Here is a 27,892-nt window from a genome sequence, read left to right as displayed (position 1 = left end):
TGTGTCGGCCTCCCTCCCCTCCCCTCCTCTCCCCTCCCATCTCTGCAACCTTGGCAAACGTCCTGGGAAAGGAGAGGGAGAAGGAGGGCGGGGGGATTAACAGAGGCTGTTCAGTTGTTTCTTGACTGGGGGAAAGGTTCAGGGGGAGAAGGAGGAGATGCTCTGATGGCTCTGCTGTGTTTATGTGTTGGTGAGGTGAGAGTACGTGTATCTGCTGCACATATCTGATGTCAGTGCTGCGTTTCTTCTGGAGACAGGCCAGCGTTCTGGGCTTGAGGCCATGACTGCAGCGTGCACTTTAAAAAATACAACGTGTGCACTTTGTACCCCACAGGACAGCAGGTATACTGCAGAGCATGAACATAAGACCAGCAGGCTGTCTCAGCTCTGCTTACACCCTCCCACAGCCTTCAGCTGGGTTTTATTAATTCAAGCACTACCGTCACTCTTTAGGCTGCAGAAGTAAAGCAGCAAACACTGGCTGAGCTCTGAAGTATATTCACACACAAAACCAAAATACTTTTCACTTTATTTTAATAAAAGATCGTTATGGTTGCAGGTACATCTTCAGATACAAAAACATTCATGCACAGTCACGCTCTCAAGTTCACTGACGGACGGATCTCAAGTGAAACCAAATACACCCTCAGCAACCTGAGATAGCAGTGTTATCTGTCACACTCCCAAACCCCGCAGTACCACCCCATTGTCTTAACTAGTGCAGCAGTGTTTGCAGAGTAACAGTCAGTCTGGGCTCTATTTTCATCCATAAATAACCCCACAAATAGTAAGTCACCATTGTTTATGTGCCACGGAGCAAAACAACATGTTTAAAGTAAGAAAACTGTACAATGAAGCCATAATAAACAATATATTCAAAGAATTAGGTACATTCACGAATACACGAATTAATACATGATGCAAACATAACAGAGCACACAAACACAGTAAATGTGTGTGCATGTGTTTGTATGTGTGGTAAAGTTTTCCCATAAGCTGTTCATCACTTCTGTTCAGTTTCAGGCACATGCCTTTGGTCCATGTTGCCTTCACTGACCGTACGGTGGAGGAATAACAGTACAAGGAGGCAGCATCATGTGTGTGTAACGTCTTCACTGTGTGTTAATCCTGTTGATTAAAAAAAATAAAGTAAATCACATGATGAATGATTGATAACATGTAGAATCGCTGAGGGGAAGCTGGGTCAGCTGCAGCTGCTCCCATTGTAGAACTAACAAATAACACAGAAATGATAAAGGTCTTAGAGAATATGTGAAGTTATGTACTAAACTATGTGTGTTACGCTACAATAAATAGCAACTGTCATAATATGTTTCTGTATAGACACGTATATCACATATTATGTGATGTGCAAAATTATACATAAAGTAACAAGAATGCCAGAATAATACTACCACTATACAAATAACAATAATAACAATACTAATAAGCTCCTTGGCAGCCTATAAGTGTCATATATCACATATCGCCACTAGATGGTGCCATTTAGCCAATAAAAAGGCTGCTGTCATGGAGCCTCATATGCAAAATAGTTTGCTGCACATGCACACACACACACACACACACACACACACACACACACACACACACACACACACACATCAATTTGGTCAAAGTTGTGGCCAAAACGTGGGTAACTCCATACTGACCTTCACAGCTCAGTGTCTTCAATGGCCTCTGGTTCATCTAGGGTGTCCAGACGTCTCTTGCAGGCATCCAGAAGTTTCTTCCTGGGGCCCAAAGGGATGTGAATGCTGGTGAGGTCCTGATCTGAACAAAGCAGCAGAGCCTCCAGGTCGATCTTCTCCCTCCTGAAGATCTGCATGAACTCACTGAGGTTTTGAGAGGCCAGGAAGGTTTCTAGAGGACTGTTCTCTGGCTCCAAGTCCTGATCCAGCACAACATCAGTTTCCTCCCAGGGCAACTCCTGAAGGTTTCTTTCTTGCAGGCTCAAGGCACTGCCAATACTGTCCTCATCGAAGCTGGGCGAGCGTCGAGGCAGACGACCTCGCAGGCGAACGTTAGGTGCTTGACCCACAGGTTCACTTCCTGCTACACTCCCTTCGTCCCGCGCCCCAATACCAAACATGCCTCCACTCATATAGTTCCTCCTGAACACCATGGTGCCCAGTCCAGGTCGGGTGAACAGGGAATCACGGCCAGAGTCTGCGCTGATCTCCGAATACGCAGCCTCATGGAGGCCCGGGTCGCTCATGGCACGGGAGACGGTGTCGGCATCGTCGTCGTTGTCGCGGGGGAACATGTCGCGGATGTTGAGGCGCGAGCGCTCCTTGGGGTTGGCATATGTGCCTTGTTTGAGGAACATGACGTCATTGCCAAGCTGCAGGCCGGACAGCGAGCGCACACTTTTCCTCCCGTCCTCGTAGATCTTGAACGTTCCGTCAACCTGCTTCTTCTTCTCCAGCTTCTTCTGTATCTTGGCCTTGCCCTTGGCTGTGGAATGCAGAGTGGCCTGAGAGCAAAGCATAGACATTAGAAATGAAGACAGATTGCGGTTAAACTGAAAGCGGGACGTGACTGACATTTTCCACTTTAACACAGTCAAAGAGCACTCACCTGTGAGTATGGCATGTTGGAGGTGACGGTGTTGAACTTGCGGCTCAGCGTGCTGCTGCTGGTGTAGCTAGAAAAGCTAATGGTGTCTAAGTTGTCCAAAGCCGCGGACTCCTTCATGAACTTCCTCTCCATGCGCTCGCGGTGCTTCCTCTGGAGCTTCGCGCACTCTTTGATCCGGCGCTCTGCGGCACGGAACGCCCGGTCCTTCAGTTTACCGACCAGCTTTGGGTTGAGGGCGATCTGCTTGGCAGCGATGGAGTCCAGGTAGCGAACACAGTCCATGTGCCCCTTGGTGGCGGCCATGTCCAGCGGTGTGTGGTAGTCATTGTCCAGACACCACACGTTGGCACCGAAAGCCACCAGGAAGGACAGGCAGTTGTGGTGGCCATTGGCAGCTGCCAGGTGAAGAGGTGTGTTGCCCCAGATGTCACATTTGTCCGGGTCGCCTCTAGAAGGCAGAGAGGACATGAAGCCATGTTGGATCTCAACGCTTCATACAAAAAATGTGTGACACACAGCAGCAGTCAGCAGTTACTCTGTTTTCTGTCGTACAGTATGAATTCACTCCCTCCTCTCTGCAGGTGTCTGATCTCACGCTCTGCATCAAACAGATGTTTTCTCACAGAGAGCCGGCTAGCTGCAGACTGAACCCGGGTTCACTGACGTCTCCTTACACTACAGACTGAACTCAGGAAGTAAGATGACTCACACGACCTGCAATTACGTCAGCTCATCTGCTGCACAGTGAAAAGGACCCCGTCAGTCAGAGATGCTTCGATCAGGTACAGCATGTGACCACCTGAGCTACGTGATGTAACGGGAACATCAGGTTATTTAGAAACGAGGTACAGCGTACTGAGTGTTTTCACTTTGCGCTCTGGGTTAGGGTTAGGGTTGGTTCCTTATATATATTTCATACTTCAAATATAAAGATTTGCTGCTTTTCCCTGTTTCATTTGAAACACCTTTTACAGTCTAAATGTATGATTTCTGATCAATCTTTTACTCTGAAAAATGATCGATTAGATGATCCATAATGAAGAGAATCATTACTTGTAACTCAGAAATGTACCGTGCATCATGACGGAGTCTGCAGTAATACTAGCTGCTGCAGTACAATGACTTTACTCAGACGTAGTATTCAGCATCACATACATATGGACAGATTACTGCGATATCAGTAAAACACTACCCATAATGCTGTGCAAGCAATAACAGATTAAGCAGAACAACACGCGCTGGACTTTGGCTTCTGGTCTCAGACTGATCACTGAAACACAGCAGCATGTCGACTCCACATACACACACATGAACTGTGTTTGTAGTGAGCTGAAGCCCCTCCTCTTCCTGTTTTCGCTCCGCCCACATGGCCGGGCCCTGATCAATAATTGAAACACTGCAGGTTAAACATGACAGAGGTGACTTTGCATTATTTATCCCACACACCAGGAGTGTTTTTTTGCAGACACCCAGAGACACTGTTAGGACACACACACACACACACACACACACACACACACACACACACACACACACACACTGCAGGGTCACCACCTTCATGACCCCTGATTTCAGGTCCTGACGGTAAAGCCCCCAAACATCAGGTGCGACATCAGAGCCTGTGGTTTATTTTCATGTTCGAGCGCCGTGTTCGCTCTCCTGTCGTCCCTCAGCTGACAGGGCAGCGGAGCTGATCATATTCCAGAGGTACAGAAACAACAAGTGTATCACTGCAGTAACACCGAGGATGAATCACACCGAACGCCTGCAGCTCTGACAGGAGGTTTGACTCAGGGACGACACACAAACCTCAAACAAACACCTGTTTACCAGCAACATGCGTGTCTGAGTGTCAAACCTGCGCTGACTTCTTCTCTTCCGCCATCGTCAGGCCAAACATTTACTTCTGATTACATGAAAAACAAACAGCGTGTCCATCAGCTTCAGCTGTGCTACCGAGCCAATGCTAGCACGCTAACACACCGAACCACGATGCTGAACACGAGCATGTTGACGCTGTGAGCATGTAGCATGCTGCTGTCAGCCTGACTGTCTGATGCTTTTTAAATCTGATCGTTCCTTTTTATCCTAAAGGTTTTATTTTATGCAGAAACACTTCAGATTTGAGCTTTCAGGGGCTTTTTCATATCAGACAGGACATTAATGAGAGGTGATAATGAAGGCTCTTCTAGCTGATATCGTTCCTCTGCTGGCTGCCTCTAAAGTGAGAAAAATGAAAAACTGGACCTGCAGGCTGCTGTTCCTCTTTACCTTTGGCTGTGAACTCTGACCTGCAGCTCAGCGTCAGTCGTCCGTCTTTGCTTCTCGTTCGCTCTGCGCTGCACCCTGCAGGGACGCTCGTGTGAAGAAGATGCTCTATCCATCACCGTGACCTTTCCTGAGGCTGCAGTCGCCCCCCAGCATCAAACCCAACTGCTGCCTGCCTTATAAAGCTGCCACAGCGGCGTGACGTACTGCGCTCTGCCCTCCTGCTGGTCTGCAGTAAATATCATGAACGGCTGCTTTGTCTGTCCACTAAACCTCCAACAAAAGACACATTAGCTTCAACTTATCTCACAGAATATAGACTTACGCCTGAAGCCTTTACGGTTATCTCAGTTTTCTCTAACGAACGCACAGCAAACGCTCTCTGATGAGGGCGAATTGGACTTCCAGAGCACAGATCATATCTGCTGCCAGGAGCCAATCGGTCTCTGCGTTCAGTAATTGATCGGTGTGGTCAGTGAGTCGGATTATACCTGCTCCGTCCTGCTATGTAACGGATTAGCCCGAGCCACATCTGTGAGATTAATATAAGGTTATCACGCTTCAGCACACACTCTTCTTCCTCCTCGCAGAGTGTGTGTATCACAGTGTGTGTTTGTCACGTGTGTGTGAAGTGCTGCTGCTGTGACCTTTCACTGTAATCAGGCTGTTAAAATGTATAGACCTCCATCAGCTGCATCACATGATTGGTGATGGGTGGGAGGAGGTGTGGCACCATGTTTTATGTTCAGGCTAACAGGAGCAGGCAGGTGAGTGAGCTGAGCTGAGACTGTTCAGTAAATACCACAAAACATCTGAACAGCTTTGAGTCTCAGAGAAACTCTGACTTGATAACAGATGAAAGCTTTCTTCTCAAAGTGAAGTTTCTGACTGAATATTTCCTGCAACTTTCACTGAAAGAAACACACAAAACTATCAAAATAACAGAGTAATAATTAAAAACTGTTAAGATGTGGAGACGAGACAAAGAATCCCCTCCAGTAAAAGCAGACAGGAAGTCCTGTGAGGACACAGGTGACATTATTTGACCCTCACTGGTCTCCAGACTCACCCTCTCCCCACGATGAGCCGGAGCGCCTCCAGGTTGCCGTGGTAAGCGGCCCATAAGGTCGGCGTCATCCCATCCTCGTCCGGCGCGTTCAGCTCCTTCCGCGTGGCCTCCTTCAGCACGTCCAGGTAGCCGTCCCGGGCCGCCCGGTGGTACCGGTCGTTCATGGCGGCGCCCTCGGCTCACTCTGGGTTCGGTCCCATGGAGGTTTTGGACGGTTGGCCCCGTTATTTAGGCAAATTTTGGTCCGGAACGCGGCGTGTCCGGACGGCCTGGAGCGGCTGACAGGCTGGTAGCTAGGAGACCAACAGGAGGCAGGGGCGGGGCCACGATGATCAGACCCGCCCCCTCTGAACTATAAGAAATGTGGTCCGAAATAGAAAAAAGAGAAGAGAAGAAATGAAATCTATATATATATATATATATATATATATATATACAGTGCCTGTTAAAGTATTTTAGTTTAACATGCATGCTTTAAATTTCAGTGAAATATGGCCTGCATTGGCAGAGGAATTTGTGTGTTTTTCTTTTATTTAGAGTGATTTGGCCTCTTGTGTTTGTGCTGTACACAAGCTTGCAGGCTCCTGCATCCATTCATCTGTCTGTTCATTTGATTTGTCCTGCATCTATTTCAGTGTGCAGACCTTTGAATGTGTATTTATTCTTGTGTTGTATAATATGCTTTGATTCTGAGTCACTGTGTGACTTCAGTTTGGAAAGAACTGATGCTTTGATTTATCCTGATTCAATAAAGGAACATCATGTTACTCTTTGATGTGGATTTATATTTATATTGGATGTGTATTTTATATACAGTCTATGGGAAACTGTCATCATTTATCTACAATGTTTGAAATTAATGAAATGAATTAAAACTGAAATGAATGCTGCTCATGTTTTGTGTTAATGTGTAAATGATGACGTGGATCAGGTTGGATGTGATAACAGTGTGTAGTGCTCAGTGGAATAACTGCTGGTTTCTGTTTGTGATGATGCTGACTGAGATAAGGGATGAGATTCAATAGATCCTGGAGCTTCGCCTGGTCTGGAGCAGGCCAGCTCCATACAATAAATCTCCATGGTAACTCATCCCATAACACATCCCACTTTCAACTATCCTGCTTTTGTGCAACCGGATCACAGACAAGTTGAGCCAGGATCACCAACATTTCCCGGCTGAATCCCTTATCCTAGTCCTGGTGTTTGGTTTGATTATTAAGAGAATTGATCATTAAACTGGTGCTTTGTTTCATAAACGCCTGGTTTTCTGTCTGAAAAAGAAGCTCGTGGACAATCATCTGATGAGAGAACATGTTCTGTCCTCAGAGTTCATGAAGAGCGGAGAACATGTGAAGAACATCTACATTTAGTTCATCTGTCACAAGTGAATCCTTTCATTTCTGTTTATTTCCTGTCTGCCTGGATGCTTTCAATTTAAGAGTTTTAGAATAAGAAGTGAGTCCAGCAGAGTCCAGCAGAGTCCAGTTCTGTGGATCAATGAGCGAGAATGAACAGAAGAGGATCGATCAGTTTGACGTCACAGACTTCCGGGTGTGAGCTGAATCTTCAGTTGATTGATTGAGCAGCCGCAGGTGAGTTATCTCTGATCAAAAGGTGGACGAAGAACCAGGTGAGTGAGTCAGCTGCTTGATTTCAGGTGATTTTCAGTCGGAATTTATCGGTGATTATTGATCCTCTGCAGGTTTGTGATGCTCTGATTCTGTTAATGTTCAGAAATCTGTGTTGAGGTCGATGTTTCGGGCTCGAGCTCATTGGATTTATGTTCAGATCGAACAGTTTTATCACCTGAGTGAAGAAAAAAAAAGGGCACGCGCGCGGAAAAAGCGAAAAAACAACAACAACAAAAAAAAAAAAAAAAAACCTGAAACTTGATTTGATCTGATCGTCGTTACGGTTTTAATCAAATTTAGAAAAACCTGAGAGGAGGAATCAGGTGTGAACACACTCAGGCTTCATTGAACTGGTCAAACACTGCCGACGTTCTCCTCCAATCAGATCATCAGACAACATGTTTGGTGAGGTTATCGATCAGTAATGGATTTGTCTTCCATCTGACTCCAGATCAGTCTGCCGAGCTGCAGCCACGCGTGAACGCACAGAGAGATGTCAGACAGAGTAAAGCCATCACTGACCACAGTGAGCTTCACCCCTCCATCAGCCCCCCCCCCCCCCCCCCCCCCCCCCCCCCCCCCCCCCCACATGTCTTCACTGAGACTGTACAGGTTAAATAATCCAGATTAATCTCAATTTTAAATACTCTGAAAACTGTTCCAGCATCATCACGTGGCTCTTTAAAGGAGTAGTTCAACATAAGATCAGCGTCACATTTATCTGTCTGTTAATTAAGAAGCTGCAGCCAGGAGGCACTCATGTTAGCTTAGCATCAAGACTGGAAACTGAGCTGGGCTCAAAGTCCACCTTCGAGCTCATCTCATCAAATTAACACATGGTATCATGTTAGTTTAATCTGGACAGCAAACAAATTGTAACAGTGATGTTTGTGACTTGAGTCTCGTTGTCACTTTGAGGTCAGCGAGCTGCATGAAGGGACAGACCGGACGAGGTTTCATTACCGTCAGAGAGCGCCCGGCTAGATGTTTCCCCTCATTTCCAGTCTTTGTGCTAAGCTAACTGTTGTCTGCCTGTAGCATCACACTTTAAGTTGGTTTATTTTGTACAAAAAACTTATGCGGGTTCATGTGTTGGACTATTTCTTGGTGCAGAGACATCCTGGACAGTCTCACACATGGACGCTCATCAGACAGATTAAAAAAACAGGATATAAAGTGTTAATTAGTGAACTTTAGAGGCGCTGGCAGGCACATGTTGTCACCTTCCATAAGAGCCAGGCTAGCTGTTTCCCCTTGTTTCTAGTCTTTGTGTTAAGCTAAGCTAGGCTAAGCTAACATTCTCCTTCCTGTCACATCACACAGACAGAAAAGGACAGGCGGGAAAAACACCTGGACTAAATACACCTGAGGCTAATTAAATGAAGACACACAGGAAGTAAAACAAAACATGACAGTGAGGAGAAACTCTTTCAACATAAAACAGGAAATAAATGAATTAAAACCCAAAACTATGACGGATCTCACTGCTAAAGCAAAGAGACACATTTCCCTAATAAGTAGATCATTTATATGGAATCACAATTAAAGCGAGTCTGCGTAGAGATTTTCAGACATCCGCTCAGAAATGTGAAACAGCTGCCTGGTTTGCATTAAGATGAAGTTTGTGGTTAATGGGCTGAAACATGCAAAGCCACCACGAGCCTTTAAATGCAGCACACTGCACAGCTCAGCTTAAAGGGTGTGTTCGCTGGTCTTAGGTCATTAACCCCAGATCACACACACACTTTACATTGACGATGACCAGTTTCAGACCTCTGGGTGAGTTTCATGAGCCTTCTGATTGATTTTCATACAGTAGGGAAGAGAAGTAGGCTTAAGGTCTTTTAAATGGGCTGAAACATGCAAACCACCTTTATGATCGTACACTGCAGAGTGAAACTCAGGCAGCAGGTTATCAGTCTCCACTGAAGCATTAGCTGCTACTTGAGGCTCTGCAGCGATAAGAGTGAGGTTACGCTCATGAATCAGTTCCTTGTGTCGACATGGCACAGAGCCCAGCTGATAAACCCTTTCAAAATAAAAGCAGGTCACTGACTTTTAGCAGAACGAGGCTGTAGGTGGACGGAGATTGTGCTCAGGGGCCATGAGGCAAACTTTGTTCAGGTGACACAACAGGTGAAAAAAAGGTGGGCATGAAAAGGAAACGTGATACCTGTTGCTTTTCCTCTGAAAGGTGTGTTGCTATTAATGTTCTGTATCATGACCACACCTACAGCAGTGTTGGAAGGCGGAACAGCAGGATTACCGGCGCCTTCACATGCCTTCACCTGCTGAGTGGCAGGACTTCACCTGAAGTGTGACAGAAAACTGAATGAAAAAGAGGAAAAGAAGAGAGGCTGAAAGGAACTGAAGAGTGTTTTTAGAAGACCGACTTAAAGGTGAATATGGATTCAGATCCTGGAGTCACAGAGCTGGGTTCCTTCTGTGACGCACCTGGAGACCCCCCCAGCGATGAACCAGTCCAGAGCTCAGACCATCAGGTCCAGGAGCCGGAGCCGGCCTGGGTTCCCAGCGGGAGGCGTCTGATCTCTGGGCTGCTGGGGCTCAACCTGGTGCTGCTGGGAGCCGCCCTGGTGGCCGGACAGGCCTTCAGCTCGGGGGGCCTGAAGCACCAGGAGCCCCAGGTGTTCTTGCTGCTGCTGATGGGGCTCAGCTTGGTTTGGATGCTGTGGTACCTGCTGTGGGCCAGGAATCAGCCCGACATCTGCCCACATAAAGACCAGCACGCCGGGGGAGTCACGGTCACCTGTAAGCTCCTCCGTGTCCTAACTGACAGAGTCTGAGAGATCATGTGCTGTGGATCATCCAGTGAAACGTTCGCTCTCTCCTGCTCTGCTCCAGTGGTCCTGCTGCTGTTCGCTGCCTTCAGTCTGCTGCTGTACATCTGCAGGGTCGGTTATTTGATCAGCATGAGGGAGTGTAAACCTGCTGCCCAGGTGCTCTCCCCGTTCTTCGAGGCTCCCTTCCTCACGCTGCAGGTAGAGGCAAAGCTCAAGCTCAGTTTCAATAATGTTTCATGCTCATCGTGTAGAAGTTTTTATTTCCTCCTTCTCCTCTGACTGTGTGCAGAGCACACAGTTTGTACTGCAAACAAGCAATTTCCCTTCAGGGACCAATAAAATCTTCTGAATCTGAATTTTAATTTCAAAGCTCAAAATGTCAACGTGTTGAGCTAAAACAATGAAGAAGACTCAGAGCTGAATTTGTTTTAGGGCGTAAATAAACTTTAAACACAACGATCCCTTGAACTCTGTTTCAGTCTAATCTTAACTCAGAGGTCTTCTTCTCAGCTTTCTGCTGCATCTCTTGGTCTTCATCTGTGAATTGAACTACCTCCCAGTCTAAATCTAACAGACTGTTAAATTCACTCCTCAGATTTCTGTAAACACGTGCAGGATTAAAGGACAAACCTCTGACATAAATCTTAAATCTGTTAAAGGTTTAAGGGATTCATAAGACAAGATCAGCGCTTCAGTTCTGGACTGGATTCAATACGACCTTTAGAGCGTAGAGCACGACAGATTGATCATAAGAATCTTTAAATTCTTCCTGTTTTGTCCTCACGACGCTCTGCTATCATCTCCTTGAATAACTGCTTCTTTTGTGTTGCAGACATATTTACTGTGGGCTCACTCCAAAGACTGCATTCACAGACACAAGATAATCACCAGGTGCATCACTCGTGTTTTACTGACCTTTCTTACCTTTTCCACGTGTTTTCTAGCAGATAGTAAATGCTGATTGTCAGTTGCAGCTCCAGGTGGATGTGTTTCGTATGAGTGCGTTCACCTGCTGTGCGCTGCAGGTCCGGGCTGATGCTGATCCTCTCCGCCGACCTGCTGCTGTGGCTGAACGCTGTGACCGAGGACACCATCCACGAGGAGATCGAGTTTGAAAAAGAGGACAAGCTTGACTTCAACGCCACAGACTCACCTGAGGCAGACGTCTCAGACTTAGCAGGTGGTTATTGCGAGGCAGGTAAGCTGGTGTTGCACCGCGGATCTGTGCTCAAACGACTTCCTTCGTGTTTCCTGCAGGAGTCGCCAACTCAACCTTCTGTCAGTGCAGCGCGAGTGCAGCCTGCCTGACCTTCAGGAAAGGCTTCGAAATCCTTTATCCCTTCCACATGGAGTTCTACCTGATGGCAGGCTGCATGATCTATGTGATGTGGAAGAACGTGGGCCGCAGGATGAGCCCGGGTCACCACCACGCCGCCCAGAAGCTGACCCTTCAAATCATCCACCGCGGCGGGATCATGTACGGCCTGGTGTTTGGCGGCCTGGTCCTCGTAGCAGGAGTGACCTTCTTCATCCTCTACCAGGTTTGGGTCAGCCGGCGGCAGCTTCGCCTCACCGCCTTCCTCATATTTTACGGCTACCATCTAGCCGTCATGCCCGTCATGTCTCTCTGCTGTGTGGCTGGCATGCTGGTCCACAGGCTGGAGAGGAGGGTGAACGAAGGGGGGCACAACCCCACGCGTAGCCTGGACGTGATCCTCCTGGTGGGGGCAGCGCTGGGCCAGCTCGCCCTCTCCTACTTCTCCCTGGTGGCGGCTCTGGCTGTGGGGGCCAAAGGGCTTCTGGAGGGCCTCGACCTCTCCTACTCCCTCCTCAGTCTGCTGGAGCTCATCCTCCAGAACATCTTCATCATCGAGGGCCTGCACAGGCACCCGAACCTCCTCACCAAGAAGAAGGAGAAGCAGTGGAGCAGCATTTTCAAGGTAAACACCCCGTCAGTGTCTGCACTTCATCAGCGCTGATGCTTCACAGGTTCAGTTTAAATGATGATCTGTCCCACAGCCCAAGAAAAAGACCGCTGCGTCGACACAAGAGGACAGCAGGACGGGACTGTCGCTGCTGGAGGGAAACACATCAGCTGCTGCTGCCGAGGATCATGGGAAAAAGCCCTGGACCAAGAGAGCGATGAAAGAAATCTGCGCCTTCCTCATCCTCTCCAACGTCATGGTAATGTCACGTGTTTATTAGCCGACGTACAAAGAAACACTTCCTGCCTTGTTTCTGCATTGATGGACAAACATCCACGTCCTCTGTTCCTGCAGCTTTGGGTCATCCCCGCCTTCGGAGTCCACCCCCAGTTTGAGAACGGCCTGGGGAAGAACTTCTTTGGCTTCTCCACCTGGTTTGTGCTGGTTAACCTGGGTCAGCCGCTCAGCGTCTTCTACAGGATGCACTCTGTGGGAGCTTTGATGGAGCTGCTCATCTCTGCATGACGACCACCCCCACACGGAAAGTCTGTGAGAAACCTAAATATGACCAGGATCGATCACGTGTTCACGAGGTGGTGAACGGCTGAGCCTTTCATACCCAATCATGACCCTCTCACCTGTTACCAATGAGCCTGTTTACCTGTGGAACGATCCAAACAGGTGTTTCTGAAACGTGTTGCTGCATCAGATTCACAGTAAGCAGATATTTACAGAAACCAGCTGATGATCTGGAACGTTAAATATTTTGACTCGTGCTGTTTTCACGTCAGTTTATGTCAGGAATGATAATCAGGTGATCACATTGTGTTTATTTATGTTTCATAGCAGATGATTTGGAGTCGGGGTTGTGGATAAAACACGAGTTTCTAAATTATTTGTTTTATATATTCTGTGGACGTGTCTGTAATCTTAATGCTATTACTCACTCATGTTTGACAATGTGCTCTTTAACTGTGTGGCAGCAGTTTGTGTTTGACTGTCCTGTTTCAACATGACAACGCCCCCGTGCATAAAGCAGCTCCATAAAGAAAACCTTTTCTCAGTTTGGCAGAAACAGTTTGACAGGCTGGAAAACCAGAAACAGACGAGGAGTGTCAGAGTGTTCAGCAGGCGCGGCGGCGGCGGCGACGGCCTTTAAGCAAGAATGTGAAACTCAAGCTGAAATGATGGTGCATAAAAACCTTAACTGCTGTTCTGTGACACTATCACTTCTAGTTTTCTCTGGAGCTTTCAGCCACACTTCATGATCTCCAGGGCTCTCTTTAAATTGTTAAAATTAAATGTCACTTGAATAAAACCTTAAATTATTAAAGCCTTTAATCAATAACATGAGAGCTGACTGAAGCCCGTCCACATACTTTTGGCCACACGGTGTTTGCGTGAAAGAACGTCCTCTGAGCTCAGACCGATCTGATCAGTGTTTAATGGAAGCGGCTGGTCTGCAGAACAGGTTTCAGCGTCCTGTCAGCTCGTTTGGTTCTTCAGCGCAGCAGGACCCTGCAGGCGGGACGCTGACGGCGCACAGGTGGCGAGGAGTTAAAAAGACAACAGAAAGCGCTGAGTCTGTTCTCAAACACATCACGAAGCCTCGCACAGAAACGTCCCTTTGTCACTTCAACTACTTGTTATATTTTTGGCAAAGTGAATAAATTAATATTCAATAAATGTCTCATCTATTGTCAGACTTAATGACCGTTTGGCATTTCCTCTACTGCCGCTCTTCTTCTTCTTCACGTCCGTCTGCAGCCTGAAGGTTTTCAGCGTTCGCCGCTCGTGTCCTTTAAATACGACTCGTGAAGTCTTCCTCACGTGGACGCCTTCAGCAGCCGCTCTAAATCCTCTGGATCTCAAAGAGCCTGATGTCCGTGTCGTACCAGACCGGAGGATCCACGTTGCTATGGAGACAAGAGTCCAAGAGGAGAAGCAGCTCAGTGTTAAAAGCTCACCGGCTGTTTGTTCGCACAGCTTTAATCTAAGTTTTTATCTCGACGTCGGAAACTCAAACAGGTGTGTTCACCGTAAGTAGATGACTCCCCACATGTAGGTGCGGAACCACATGGCCGTGCCGGCGTTGGCTTGGTACTTCCTGATGAGGATGGGATGAGGGACGGGCAGGAGGCCGACGAGCGTGCCGTGCTGGAGGAACTTCAGGATTTCTGACTCGTCCGTCAAACCCCTGAGGACGACAAAGACGCTCAGTTGTGCTTTTCACAGTTTGGACAGAGCAAGACAAGAAGGCGTCGGCACGCGTGGTGGGACATTTTATGATTATCTGACATTTTCTAGACAAAATAATCAAGAAAATAATAAACAACAGGAAGTAGGACTGGACAGGAAAAAGGTGTTTGGGACGTCCAGCACCACTTAAAGACAAAAGGTCTTTCATTCATGTGTTCAAAAGTCGTGTCGTTTCCTACTTGTCGATGCAGATCTTCTCCACCTGAGGGACCAGAACTTGTAGCAGCCGCATGATGGTCTGCAGAGGAAGCTTCGTCTTCCACGACAACACCTGAGAAGACAGACAGACAGACAGACAGACAGACAGGTAGGCAGAGCTGCCATTCATCAGAGAGAGCAGCAGACAGACCGGCAGACGAACAAAGGCGGACGGACTCGTACTCACCCAGTCTGGATTGGCGCTCCAGGCCGCTGATGACGACACACTGGACAAGCGACTCCTCGCTGCGTCTGAGTCTGCGGGATCCACCTGACGATGAGGCGAAGCAGGAAGAAATCACTTTCAGTGCAGGAGGAAACAGAGCCGTGATGTGGACTCTGGCGTACCTCGTGGTCTCTCTCTGAGCTGGACTCCAGGTCGCTTCCTCCGGCTGCAGCGGGCGACGGCGGAGGGTCCGGATGAGGCACAGCAACCATGGTTCCATCCTCACTCACCTGGGACTTCTCCGTTATCTTATCGATGCCTAAAACACACAAGAGAACGCTGTTTCAGTGTCACTGAGCTCGCCGTTTGCTTCATCCTCACCACTTTCACCAGGACCTCTGATGGGGCGACTGATCGACTCACAGAGGGAATATTCTGCAGTAACATGAGACATTAAGAGCTGTCAGGTGTGAATGTGATGATCCGTCTTCATACCTGGAGTGGCCTCTAAGCTGGCTTTCAGTGTGCCGGGCTCAGCAGGTACGGCAGGCCTGGAGCCCTCCATGGACTCTGCCTCTGTAGAGCTGGTCCTGGAAATCCCAGACTTCTTCTTCTTCTTCTGCAGGGCCTTCTGAATGGACGCCGTGTCGGACGGCAGGTTGGCCAGCTGGTGGAACACGTTCCTCTTTCGGATGATGGCGTACACCAGGTTGTAGTTACCTGAGGGGAGAGTTAGCGGTTTGTGCCGTGATGGCGTCTGTTCTGTGACTCGAGTTCAAATCCGTGCGCTCACCATCAAACTGATACTGGATGATGTTGTTGAAGACCTCCAGCAGGAAGAAGACCAGGTGGTGGTTCTGGGGGAGGGAGAAGAGGAACCAGGGTGTGGAGAAGGCCTCCAGGAGGTGGAGCAGCTTGTTGGCCGCCACCATGGACAGACTCTTCAGATACGGGGAAACTGTGGAGGATCACAGGACAAAAAGACAGAATCCCAGAGAGGCTTTAAAACACGCTGCAGTTCCCCTGTTTAGCCACCAGGTGACGACATTTCATCGTGATACTCACTGTTCACTATGACTGTGAGCAGGCAGTCAAACAGAGGATGGAGGCGCTGGTGACCACTGGTGATGATTTTATGGAAGATCTAAACACAAAAAGTGAATATTTAGAGTGATGAGTCTGCTGTTCGTCCACAGAATGTCAGAAAATACAACCGAGGGAAGAAACTGACTGGAAACATCAAAATAAAAACAGAATTACACGAATTTCAGACTTTTTAAGCATAAATATGAAACATTATCTGTCATGAGGCGTTATCATGCTACGTTAGCAGTTAGCTTAGCTGGGGGGGGGGTTCAAGAGTCAGCTTTTGAGGTAACCTGTAAGAAACTGAAATGTATCCTGGTGTCTTGAGATTAAAGACAGAAGATCAACAGAACGACTTAATTTGGCATTCATCCATGAAGGACGACAACATTCCTCTTCAATCCTTCACAAATCTTTTAATCTGGATTAAAGCAGTTTAAATAACAATGAATTATAATATACTGTAAGTGTGGCCTCATTAAATCTTTCTCAAACATGTACCGATGGATAAACTGTTTAACTGTTATTAAAGCCGTATTTTCCTTTACCACGATGAGCAGGTCGGCGTGCGTCCCTGTGAAAACAGGGATGTCCATGGGGACACGGAGAGTGTACGGCTTGTTCAGACGGACGCCAAAGTTTCTCTCGCCGCTCAGCAGCAGGAGGATGAACACGCCGATGTGCATGAGGCCGACACGTGCTGCACACACACACACACACACACACACACACACACACACACACACACACACACACACACACAAGAGGAGGGATCTGTGAGGCCGCGAGGGTTTTAATAACGATACACACACACACACACACACACACACACACACACACACACACACACACACACACACACACACACACACACACACACACACACACACACACACACACACACACACACACACACACACACACACACACACACACGATGACTCACACTGATCCGCTCTGGCATCGTTCAGGTTGAAGAGGATGGGAACCAGCATGTCCAGCACGTCGCTGCTCTTCAGCACGAAAAACAGGAATTTCTGAAACAAAGTTCAGGATTTAACTCGGCTGCTGTGTTCGAGTCGCCCAGACACGAGTTTTCAGATTGTTTCTAACAATCCCACAATGCAATGCTGTTATGGAATATGAAAATGATTGTGGGAGATTACAGACATGCTAGCACTTAGCCGCTGTGACCGTCTGAGCTAAACGCTAACGTGCTCATACTGACAGAGAAGGAGCCAAAATGTTTGACTTCTGTTCAAAAAGAAGGAAAAACTCATTCAGACTCTTCCTCTGCAGTACTTTCTTCTTCTCTTCATACGTTCAGACAAGGACGGACATTACAAACTGCAGACACACACCGACTCCTCAGCTCGAGCTCTGACCTTGTTGAAGTCGCAGAACTTCCAGAAGAGGATCAGCAGCTCCTGGTGGAACTGGATCCTCTTGGTGGAGCGAGGCAGGTATGTCTGAACCAGAGGATTGTTCAGCAGCCGTGCCAGACCTTTCAGGATGAAGCTCAAGTCCTGATGAAAAAGAGAAGAAGCGCTTTAACTCTGCAGTATCTTCCTGTTCAGCGCTGAGCGGTTAGCTGTTAGCTTCACCTCTTCTCGGTGGATCCTGGACAGATAATTCACGAAGAGGTTATCGGGTCCAGCGGGCTGAAGAAAGGACAAGAGAGGATTTAAGTTCTGCATCAGAATCAGAGCTTTTATTACTCATTGACTGTGACATTCATCACCTCCTGCTCCTCCCCAGCCGAGGCCGACGCAGAGCCGTCCAGGGCCTGGAGGGCGGCGCCGGCGGCCGACCCGGCCTCGTGCTCCAGGGTGACGATGAGGATCTGCAGCGCCTGCTCCACCAGCTGCTCCCGGTAGTCGGAGAACAGCAAGTGGTTGTACGGGACGCCGTACCCAACAGGGTCGTAGGCGCACACCACGTTGAGCAGGGAGGTGAACAGCGGCAGGGCGTGTCTGGGTGGAGCAGTGAAAGACGGGTGGAGGTCAGTCAGCGCTGCCGTGGTCGCGCATGGAGGGCTATCAGAGTTGTCCATGTGTTCAGAGGAGGAGCAGGGGAGGCGTGTGTTACCTGTTCTCCGTGGAGCAGAAGAAGGAGACCCAGGGATTGCTGTTCTTTCTCTCAGAGGAGGGAGGAAGGTACATGGCTTCAGAGAAACAGGTGAGGAGCAGCTTCAGCAGCTCCGTCCTGAACAAACCAGGACAAAGGACGAAAGGACATCACTGAAGACGTTACACAGACAGAGTTCAGCCGATGAGGACTACAGGGAACATATCGTCAAACTCTGCAGACGTATCAGAGTTCACCACCCACAAATATCTGGTGCCCAGTTATAAGAAAAACAGTGAAATTACTTTGTCAGTGTCATCTAATGATGTTAGGAGTGAAAACTGAACGTGTGCTCAGTCAGAAAATGCTTAAATGATTCACGTGATCAAGCAGCTTCAGTTCTACCTGTTGAGGTCGTGGATGTAGTTTAGAGGGGGCGACTGAGCGAAGCCCACCCCGGCCTCCCAGATGTACTCACAGCTGTCTATGGATCGAATGTCCTCAGCCGTGTCCTGCAGCAGAGACGAGGACAACACAGTGCATCACGCAGATGACAAACAGGGAACAAAGGCCTTTGAACGTCCTTTCTGTTGGGACTCAAACTGAATCAGAGAGCACCAAATGAATTATAACCAGAACAAAACTGCCAACACACAAAATGCCTTAATCTGAGAGACAAACAGAGCTGAGCTTATCCTGGAGGACGGGTTAGACTGTGGATTATCAGTCTTCAGTTACTGACCGCCTTTATAAACGGTGATATTCAACACTCTGAGGACTGAACTAACTGCACACGTCGGGTCATTCCTGCAGCCTAACCGAGCGGCGACTGTGTTCACACCTTCCTCTATCATGACTCAACAAGTGCACTCGGCCGAGCACCGACGGTATCTGAGTGAAACACCTCGGCGCAGATGACTACAGCGTTATGAATAGATGCGACAAGGTGCCGCTGCTCTTAAACTGACAGCGAAGGGCAGCGTGCCATGGCGCTCACCGCTGTGAACGCAGCCTGTGGAACCACATCACCACATTGTTGTTGGAAACAAAGTTTTTGTTACTGATGAATTTTAGAAATGTCATTTCAGAGACAAATATGACTTTATATAACTTAGTTATGGCTCTGCTGAGGGAAAGACGGTGTGTTTTCTCTGTGATTTGGGTGAACTGAGCCTTTAAATCCTCACTGAGAAGTTAACTTTCCTCCTTCCACTGAGGTGTTTCTGTGAGGACGTGCTTCACAGGCGGGAACAGACGATGGCCGCCGGACATTTTCCACCTCCTGCAGCCCCGTCTCAAACACGCTCGGCTGACTTCAGCGTCTGCTTGGGGGGGTGTGAGCGAGCGGTGGGACGGTGGGGGGGTCGGCCATATGCGGCAGGTGTTTGCTCAGCCCCGGTAAGACGTGTCCGCCCTGCTCTCCTCAGCCCAGTGGACAAACACGGCCACTCCTGCCTCTGTTTCATGCAGAGTAATTCATTAACTGCAGCTACTGCCTGAGAAGATTGTGCGAGGAGATAAGAGCGCTGACACGGTGCCACCACGGGGTGAAACGACAGGGTCGAGCTCTTTCATCCAAGCAGCACAGAACTGCTGCGGCTAGAAGACAAAAACGAAGTAAACCCCGAGCTGAAGAAGCTGTTTCTCTTCTCTGTGGAGAGACTGTTCAAACTCAAAACTTTATCAATTCACTTATTTATCCAGGAAATGAATCTACAGACATTTTCTTGTGACAGTTAGCTGAGAAGACTGATGTCACCCTCATGTCTGTGAACTGCAGATCTGGAGTCAGGTTGTGGTTAGCCTAGCTTAGCATAAACACTGGAAGCAGGTAGGAACAGCTAGCCTGGCTGTCTCTAGTCAAAGTGAAACTGCTCCTGCTAACACCTCTAAAACCGGATCATCAGAATATTTCCTCCACACTGACAGTGAGAGCAGAGATGTTTGGCTTTATTTCCGTCAGCAGTCGTCCCCTCTGACAGCTACTCAGTGTCCAAACAGTCTGAAAGCGTCTGTCCGACGTCCACAGAGCTGTGGGCTAATTAAACCCACCAGAAATAACTTGATTGTTATAATTTAACTCATCAAGCTCTGAGTCCTTCCACTGTAATCAGAGGAAATGCACCATTTAAAAAAATCTGAAACACATGAGAGCGTACAAAACCAGTCTTTACGCTAAGCTAGGCTAAACGCCCAGTCTCACAGACACAAACTGATATCAGTCTTCTCAGAGTAAGAAGCAAAATGTTGATTCTTCCTTTAAGGAGCAGTGCTGCAGAAACGTCGCTCAGCTCATGAACCCGCCTGCGGCCACGCGGTGCTGCGTCTTCTTAATGACATACTGAATACTGGCAGGTGTTGCATTGTGGGAGGGCTGCTGGACTCACCGGGCTGCTCCTGTTGTGACTCTGAGCAGTGAAATCCGGACAGAAGAGCAGGTCGGCGACGGCCAGCAGCAGGGACTCAGCCAGCGGCCGTGCTTCATCATCGTTGTCATCCTCGTCCAGACGCTGGAGGGCAAAGAGACGAATTCAGAGACGTCACATCTGCCATGAGGTCGATGTAATGGAGGAAAAGCTGAAATCTCTCACAATTGAAGTAGGCCTATACAGTGGGACAGAATAACGTGAACACCTCCAAAATAATGGGAACAATGAAATCCAAAGCAGGAACTGTGCAACACAGGAGAGGTCTTAATGCTAAGCTAACTGGCCACATGCTAACTGTACAGGCATACGAACAGCATCTCACCTCAAATGAGTATTTTCCAAAATGCTTCTTTAAACTCAGTTCAATCTGACACGAGATGCCACCTGCAGCATCGTCAATGGACTTCACTCCATGTTAGGGACGTTTCTGTCACAGTTGTTTAGTTCATGAGTGAAAATGTCACGAATTATCTATAAACACAGTTTCACTGGTTTCTTTTATTTAACTGCAGTCAATAACAGTTTTCCCCACAGAGCTACAAACAAGCCGTCAGCCTGTTCCAACTGCTGCAGCTCAGTCCCACACTTTAATTAAGGGACATTCAATCCCTCCTTAATTCAGCCACTGGCCAGCGGGAGGGGGACACAATATGGGCAGTGTTTGGCTGAGGGTCCCCTGCCGACCAGGTAACCAGAGAACCAGCTGCCGTCAGGGACAGAGGAGGGGGGAGGGCTCGTTTTCAGACACTGACCCCGACAGCATTGACAGCAGCAGCCAGTCTCACCTTACAGCCCTGATCCTGAATCAGACAGCTCCATCACCTCTTACTGGTGTGGATTATTATAACTGGGAGGCTCAAAGGGCCTCAGATCCTCTGATGTCTGAGCTGAGAGGCTGCTGACAGACGAAGCTCGACAAGCCTCCGTCTGCTGCTTCCAGCACGGCTCATGGTACCAACTGTGCTGCTCATCAGGAAATGTTAGCATGCTAACATGCTAAACATTATACCTGCTAATCAGCAGCATGTTAGCATTGTTATTATGAGCATGTTAGCAGCTAGCTTGTTTTTCTGTTGAAAATCCCCCATTTCCACTGTTTTTTACCTTTTAGGGAAAAGAATTCAGTTTTCTTTAATCATTTCAGAGAAACGGTCCTTCAACGTGTTTTTTTTTTTTCTTTTTTGCCCCCCCCAGGCTATGTCAACATGATTATGTAATTAGCCACTGTTTTCACATGAAACCCTGAAACGAGCTCTGCCAGCTTGTCAGACTTCCTGTCACTGAAAGCATTAAATCAGTAAATCAGCAATTTAGATAATGAGACCGGAGAAGAAGATTGGACACACACACACACACACACACACACACACACACACACACACACACACACACACACACACACACACACACACACACACACACACACACACACACACACACACACACACACACACACACACAGCGGCTGGTTTGTAATTTAACTTGTAGAAACAGGGAGTAAGTCTTCCTCGATGCATTCCTTTCCCATTAGAGCACACATGCAGCAGCCTCAGACTGCTTCAGCTTCAGCTTCAGCTTCAGCGTGAAATCATTAACGAACACCACGTCCAGCGTCACGCTCTCTGGGTGGAGAGCAGCTGCCTGGCGGAGACCTGATGGAGGCGGACTTGGTCAGAGTTTCTGGAGGATGACCTGGCCTCCCTCCACGACACTTCCTGTAACAGAGTGTGTGTCAGGGTCGTACCCCCGCCCTGCCGGCTCCGGGCACGGTGGACCAGAAGAAGCCTCTCCAGTCGGCGTCCTCGAAGATGTAGGGCAGGATGCGGGTGAGCAGGCGGATGCAGTTCAGGACGATCTGACGCTCCTTCTCTGAGGGACAGCCGGCGTCTGCAGCCTGGACCAACCTCTCCACCGCCTGAGGAAGAGGAAGAAGAAGACGAGAAGTGTGAAGGCTCTGCAGTCAGACGTCTACACATCAAAGACTCAAAGTCCACACATTTATCTTGTGGGATTCAGTGTTTTAGCCTCAGACATCCTCTCTGTCCTGCCCTGTCCCTGTCCCTGTCCCTGTCCCCGTCCCGCAGAAATCATGGACTTACCACCAAAAATTAAAGCGCACTCAGTTCAAACTTGTTAAAGATTGGTGACGAGGCACTTCTGATGAAGCCCAGCGTGTTTAGAGAAAGCAGCTGAAGTGACTCGCTTCTTTTCTCTGGTCAGTCGCTCTAAACTCGCGCTGTGCAGCCAAACTTTGTTTCAGCTCACAGAGCTTCATCCTAAATTTTAGTGGAGATCTTAACGTTTGTAAAGATCCCGAATATAAAAATCTAATGTGACTTTTGGGGTTTGAATATTTCACTGAAACACAACAGTGTGTGAAACTGTCTGACAGTGAGAATAAATTTATTTTAACCTCAAAGCTTCTACGGGGGGAAAGTTCAGGCGTTAAAAAGTTAAAAAAATAAAGCTATAAAATGACTTTCTTTCTTTGTGTTCAATTCAGTTTAACTTAATTAATATTGGCAAACATTATTAATATTATTTACTTCATCTGCCTCCAGCAGCTGTAACCTTCACTAATTAACACTTTTCATCTCGTTTGTTTAATCTGCACACAAACTGAAGAGGGACGGTGACTGTTGCCTGGCAACCACATGTTGACAACAAGAAGCCAGGAAACAGAGTTTATGCTAAGCTAAGCTAATCATCTCCCGCTCTTAGCTTCATAGTGACAAATAACAATGTGACAAATATGAAAACTTTATTTAAATGAAAGAAGTTTGTGTGAAAGAGAGAAAAGTTGCGTTTAAATCGATCTGATCCCAGAACAGCAAAGGCGGCTCTGATCTGACACTCGACAGCGTTTTTATTCTCTGCTTCAGACACTTTTTACAGCGTGGACTCAGCCGGCCTTTAAAATGACTGGATGTCAGCGGTAAAACTGTCCCTGCTGGGAGAAACGAACGGTCTCTCGTCTCCTCGTCTCTTCTGCTGGACAGTTTTATTTTCAGACGCGTCACATTTATTCGAATAACCTTTGACCTTTGCAGACGCTGCCGTGTGACGTTCAGTGTGGGAACAACAAACAGCAGCATTCCTCTGACTCGCTGTATCCAGGATGGACCGAAGCCTCCGGAGAAAGTAACTAAGTACATTTACTCAAGTACTGTCCTGAAGTGCAGCTTTCAGAGTTACCCTGCAGTCAGATTATTAACACAGAATATATCATCGACTCATAAACTAGTATTATTATTGTGGAGTAAACGCCCCAGAAGTACACAAAGTACTCAGGTTAGCTCCACCTTCACCAGCTGCAGCATTAAAGTGATGAACTGCTGAATGAGTACTTTAAGCTTCTTTTGATGTTAACAGTTTTGTACCTCAGTAAGATTTTCAATGTAGGACTTTTACTTCTAACAGAGTATTTTTACCCTGAGGTACTTCTACTTTCACTTCAGTAAAAGATCAGCGCTCCTCTTCCACCACTGAACAAACATAAGAGACATGGCATCCCGTCCAGCACGGCCTCCTCTGTGACGCAGCTCACCTTGTAGCAGAGGGTTGCCAGGTTTGACGGAGACTCCTCTCTGACAGCTCGGATCTCAGCCGCCGGCACCAGAGCGAAGACGTCCTGGATGGTGACGGAGGAGTCGGCCCAGAACTGATCCCAGAAGGCGTCATCTGTGGCTTCTACGGGCTGCAGGAGAGGACACACAGCAGCACGTCGCTGAGTCTGACAACGTTTTTCTTCTCCCGTTAAATCACCTCACGGCCTCTCAGATTTACCTTGTGACCCTTTGTAGGGCCCTGACCCACAGGTTGAGAACCACTGGACTAAGCTGTATAGAACAGATGAAATGAGCTCCACCACGAGCAGAGTAACATCTGATGATGTCAGACAGAACCGAGAACCAGCCACAGGACACGTTTTACTGCACAATAAGTACTTTTACTTGGATACGTTCACTTTCTGATGAAACCTGTGAATAAAGGAGTTTTGTTCATAATGGATTTGTCAATTAATCTGCTGATTGTTTTCTCGATCAGTCAAATATTTGTTCAGTTTATTCCTGTAGGAAAGTAAAGATGCACGTTCTCGTCTTTGAAAAGCTGAACACATTAAACATTATGTCTAAAATATTACTGAAACAATAAATCTTTTATCAAAACAATTCAAATTAGTTTCTGTCCACCGATCAATCGACGAATCCTTTCAGCTCTAAAATCCTCCATAAATGGCTCTGACTTAAATGTAAGACACTAAAAACCTTTAATTACCTGTTAGACTCATCTAATAATCAGCTAACAGCTATGAGCCGCGCGCGCGCGCACACACATATACACACACACACACACACACACACACACACACACACACACACACACACACACACACACACACACACACTGAGCCAGGCTGCAGTCACCTGTATCTCGCTGGTTCCACCTTAAATTCACCTGCCAGGTGAACACATTCTGCCGCGTGGAAGAAAACTAACCAAACATTTTCATGTTCAAGTCATTTGAGGATTATTTCACTAAATAAACAACAAATGGAAGAAGTCAAACTGTCCACAGACCAAACTGCGTCTTTTAGTCTCTTAAACAGCATGAATTTTAAAAATGTATTTTTAGTTTTGTTCTGGTTTTTGTTTGTTTGTCTGAAAATCAAACTAAATGAAGTGACTGCAGTGTTTTCCTGCTCTTTTCTCTCCACTTTGTGTCACCTGGGCTTCAGTTCAGGCTACCATCTGGCACTCCAGCTTCATCTCCACGGCCTGAATTTAACCCGCAAACGCTCGACCGACGCGCTTTTCTGCGTCTTTCTGCGTTTTGCTGCAGAGAAACCGACCTGAGTTTTGGTTGTGAGCTGAATCACCGCTTTCCTGAAGTGAAGTTTGGTGTCTGCGTTTCCCATGTTGAGTCACAGGCCGCCTCCTGCCCGTGTGGATCAGCGTTCACACTGAGTGGCCGTAAAGGAGGATAATCTCCATCCAGCGCTGACAGCGCGCTGCGCTCCTGCTGCGTTCCAGACCTGCTCGGAAACTACAGCTTCAAGCGAATGAGTGGCAAAAGTAGCTGCAGGTGCTTTTCTAAAATGTTAATCGATGCGAGCCTAAAACTAAATTAAAACAACCAGCACTACAATTCAGTACAAATATAAGTATGGGCATTTAAATGAAATAAAAATATCAGAAAATTAAATAAGGAAACGTCAAAATATCAATATAACATTGTGTTAAAACACAATGGAAAGTGGGAAAAAAATTAATACATGACTTTTTATAAACATGGAGGTTTAAATTACGTTACTGTGAGAATGACCCGTAACGATGTTACACACCGTATTTCCGTTAAACACAGCCTGTTATTGTTAGTTTCTACGTCTGCTCAGAATTATAATAATTCCGAGGGCCAGTAAAGCACACACAAAGCCAAGCAGGATCCAAACCAGACGACTTCCGGGATCCTAATGTCAATATTTGCTCTCATTGACATTATTCATACAATAAAACTACCTTCATTTATAAGTAAAGCAGTCATTCAGAAGCAGGTATGAAGATTCAAATCATCATCGTCATCATCATCATCACCTGTATCATCATATCATCTCATTCTATCATAATTATATGTGGTTAGAGGTAGTTTTGTTTGTTTGTTTGTTTACTGATCTCCTCACTAGACCATTTCCCTCTGTAACTGCACCCACATTCAACACAGCCCCCTACAGCATGCTAACAACCAGCTAACATGTCAAGCCAACTAGCATGTTGCTACCATCCGTTGAACACATCAAGGAACACTCTGCTGCTAAGCTAACTAGCATGCTAACAGCATGTTAAACCAACCCAGAAAGGTGCCTGAGCCACTAAATAAACCAAACACCATGTTAAGCTAACTAGCACGCTAAGCTAACTAGCATGGCAAGAGCCATTAAGCTAACTACTGTCCTCCTGCTGGCAGGTGTAAACCATGCCAGTTTTCTATGACGTCCCATCAGTTGCTGTTGTGCCATGCTAGCTAGTTAATTCTGATAACCAGTAAATCCGTTAAATTCAATGGCCCATATCGTTATTTTCCAAGCTGAACAGAATTAACGTTTCCCCATTAGCCTGCTAGCTAGCTAATTCTTGTTCATTGTGGTTTGATTGACAGTAAATACATCATATTCAGTGTCCATGTCGCTAGTTTCCAAGTTCAGCATATGGAGGGTTTTTTTAATATTTGATATAATAATTTGAATAATTATACCTTAATATTTGGGGTCCTGTTGAGTTCAGGATGGCCAAAACTCGAACCCTAACCCTGTGAGTCACAGTGAACTAAACCACCAGAGTTTTCACATTCATACCTTCCACTTTCTATCAATGAAACAGATTCTTTGTAAGCTGTTAATCTCTTGTCCTGATGATTTCAGTGGTTTCAGAGTTTCAGGCTGAGTCAACAGGCTATGAGTCACATATCTTGTCTATGGAGAAATGAATGGGACTTTTATTTCTGGAGTCACAGGAGCCGAAATACGTTTTCCCGCTTTGTAACTCTGTTACGTCAGTACTGACACACTGACACAGTTACAGAGCCTGGGATACACACTCACAACAACAAACTACAACAGAAACAAACAAACACAGAAGAAAAATCTGAAATGATTCAAACGTTTGTCATCAAATTCGGATTTGTTTGGATTCGCTTGCTGTAATTTGTCTAAAATGAGGAAAATGTGTCTCACTGCTCACATTTTCTCCCAATCACAGCTTAAAATTTTTAAAAAATTGTATTTTCAAATTGAATGATTTTTGTTTTGTTCTGTTTTTTGCTAAAGTAAAAAGTCAAAGGTCTAAATTTAGCATCTGTCTGTAAAAAGTAGGTCAAAATCATGTCACAGAGAAGCTAAAGACACACCCAGTGAGCTCTGAGGCGGCTTCTTCTTCATGTGGTCATTATTGGTACATTTGGGCCGGTTTCCCAACGGATGTTGCAGAGGTGTCACAGGGCGTGGAAACCAACATTCTGCAGGTTTATGATGTCCAGACAGTCGTAAACAGTTTAACTGTATAATTTCAGTATTCATCCAGATTCAGTTTAATCCAGAATCTGATGCGTAGCTTCACCACGTAAACAGCTGCACGTCCGATGTGACTCCAGCCTCCAGCAGACCAAATGCACTGATATTCTTCCTGGGTATTACTGATGTGGATTAACGACACTTACTCATCCACTTGCCCTGCAAACAGCGATTTCATCACATCAAATCAAGTGGGCCGGCCCGTCGTAGAGCTCTCCTCAGCCAATCACAGCGCTCCCTCCTCCCTGCATGCAGCAGGCAAAACAGGCTGAGCTCTGAGGAGGATCCCATACAGCTCTCTGCAGACACACTCCTGCTGTGAGGATCTC

General features: G+C 47.1%; 3 protein-coding genes across 3 annotated transcripts; 1 reads left to right on the top strand and 2 right to left on the bottom strand.

The window, feature by feature from the left end:
- Positions 1-517: 517 nt before the first annotated feature.
- LOC139349800 (pre-mRNA splicing regulator USH1G-like) lies at positions 518-6,226 on the bottom strand. The gene is made up of 4 exons (XM_070990794.1): positions 5,936-6,226; positions 2,599-3,046; positions 1,671-2,494; positions 518-1,128 (listed from the first exon to the last, which is right to left on the bottom strand). The coding sequence occupies exons 1-3, from the start codon at positions 6,097-6,099 to the stop codon at positions 1,673-1,675; spliced, it is 1,434 nt and encodes a 477-aa protein (XP_070846895.1). The 5' UTR covers positions 6,100-6,226; the 3' UTR covers positions 518-1,128; positions 1,671-1,672.
- Positions 6,227-9,971: 3,745 nt separating this feature from the next.
- LOC139349952 (proton channel OTOP3-like) lies at positions 9,972-12,817 on the top strand. Its single transcript, XM_070991028.1, has 7 exons — positions 9,972-10,335; positions 10,429-10,565; positions 11,200-11,258; positions 11,393-11,547; positions 11,625-12,307; positions 12,387-12,551; positions 12,647-12,817. The coding sequence occupies exons 1-7, from the start codon at positions 9,972-9,974 to the stop codon at positions 12,815-12,817; spliced, it is 1,734 nt and encodes a 577-aa protein (XP_070847129.1).
- Positions 12,818-13,798: 981 nt separating this feature from the next.
- hid1b (HID1 domain containing b) lies at positions 13,799-25,442 on the bottom strand. Its single transcript, XM_070990639.1, has 19 exons — positions 25,350-25,442; positions 24,045-24,194; positions 22,242-22,412; positions 20,456-20,578; positions 18,474-18,580; positions 18,090-18,206; positions 17,743-17,974; positions 17,606-17,662; positions 17,387-17,527; positions 16,948-17,038; positions 16,550-16,701; positions 15,981-16,059; positions 15,709-15,873; positions 15,411-15,635; positions 15,098-15,234; positions 14,937-15,020; positions 14,731-14,822; positions 14,331-14,489; positions 13,799-14,208 (listed from the first exon to the last, which is right to left on the bottom strand). The coding sequence occupies exons 1-19, from the start codon at positions 25,413-25,415 to the stop codon at positions 14,145-14,147; spliced, it is 2,412 nt and encodes an 803-aa protein (XP_070846740.1). The 5' UTR covers positions 25,416-25,442; the 3' UTR covers positions 13,799-14,144.
- Between the last annotated feature and the right edge of the window lie 2,450 nt (positions 25,443-27,892).

Source organism: Chaetodon trifascialis, chromosome 21 (assembly GCF_039877785.1).
Source record: "Chaetodon trifascialis isolate fChaTrf1 chromosome 21, fChaTrf1.hap1, whole genome shotgun sequence".
NCBI lineage: Eukaryota > Metazoa > Chordata > Actinopteri > Chaetodontiformes > Chaetodontidae > Chaetodon > Chaetodon trifascialis.
This window is presented reverse-complemented; position numbering and strand designations above follow the sequence as displayed.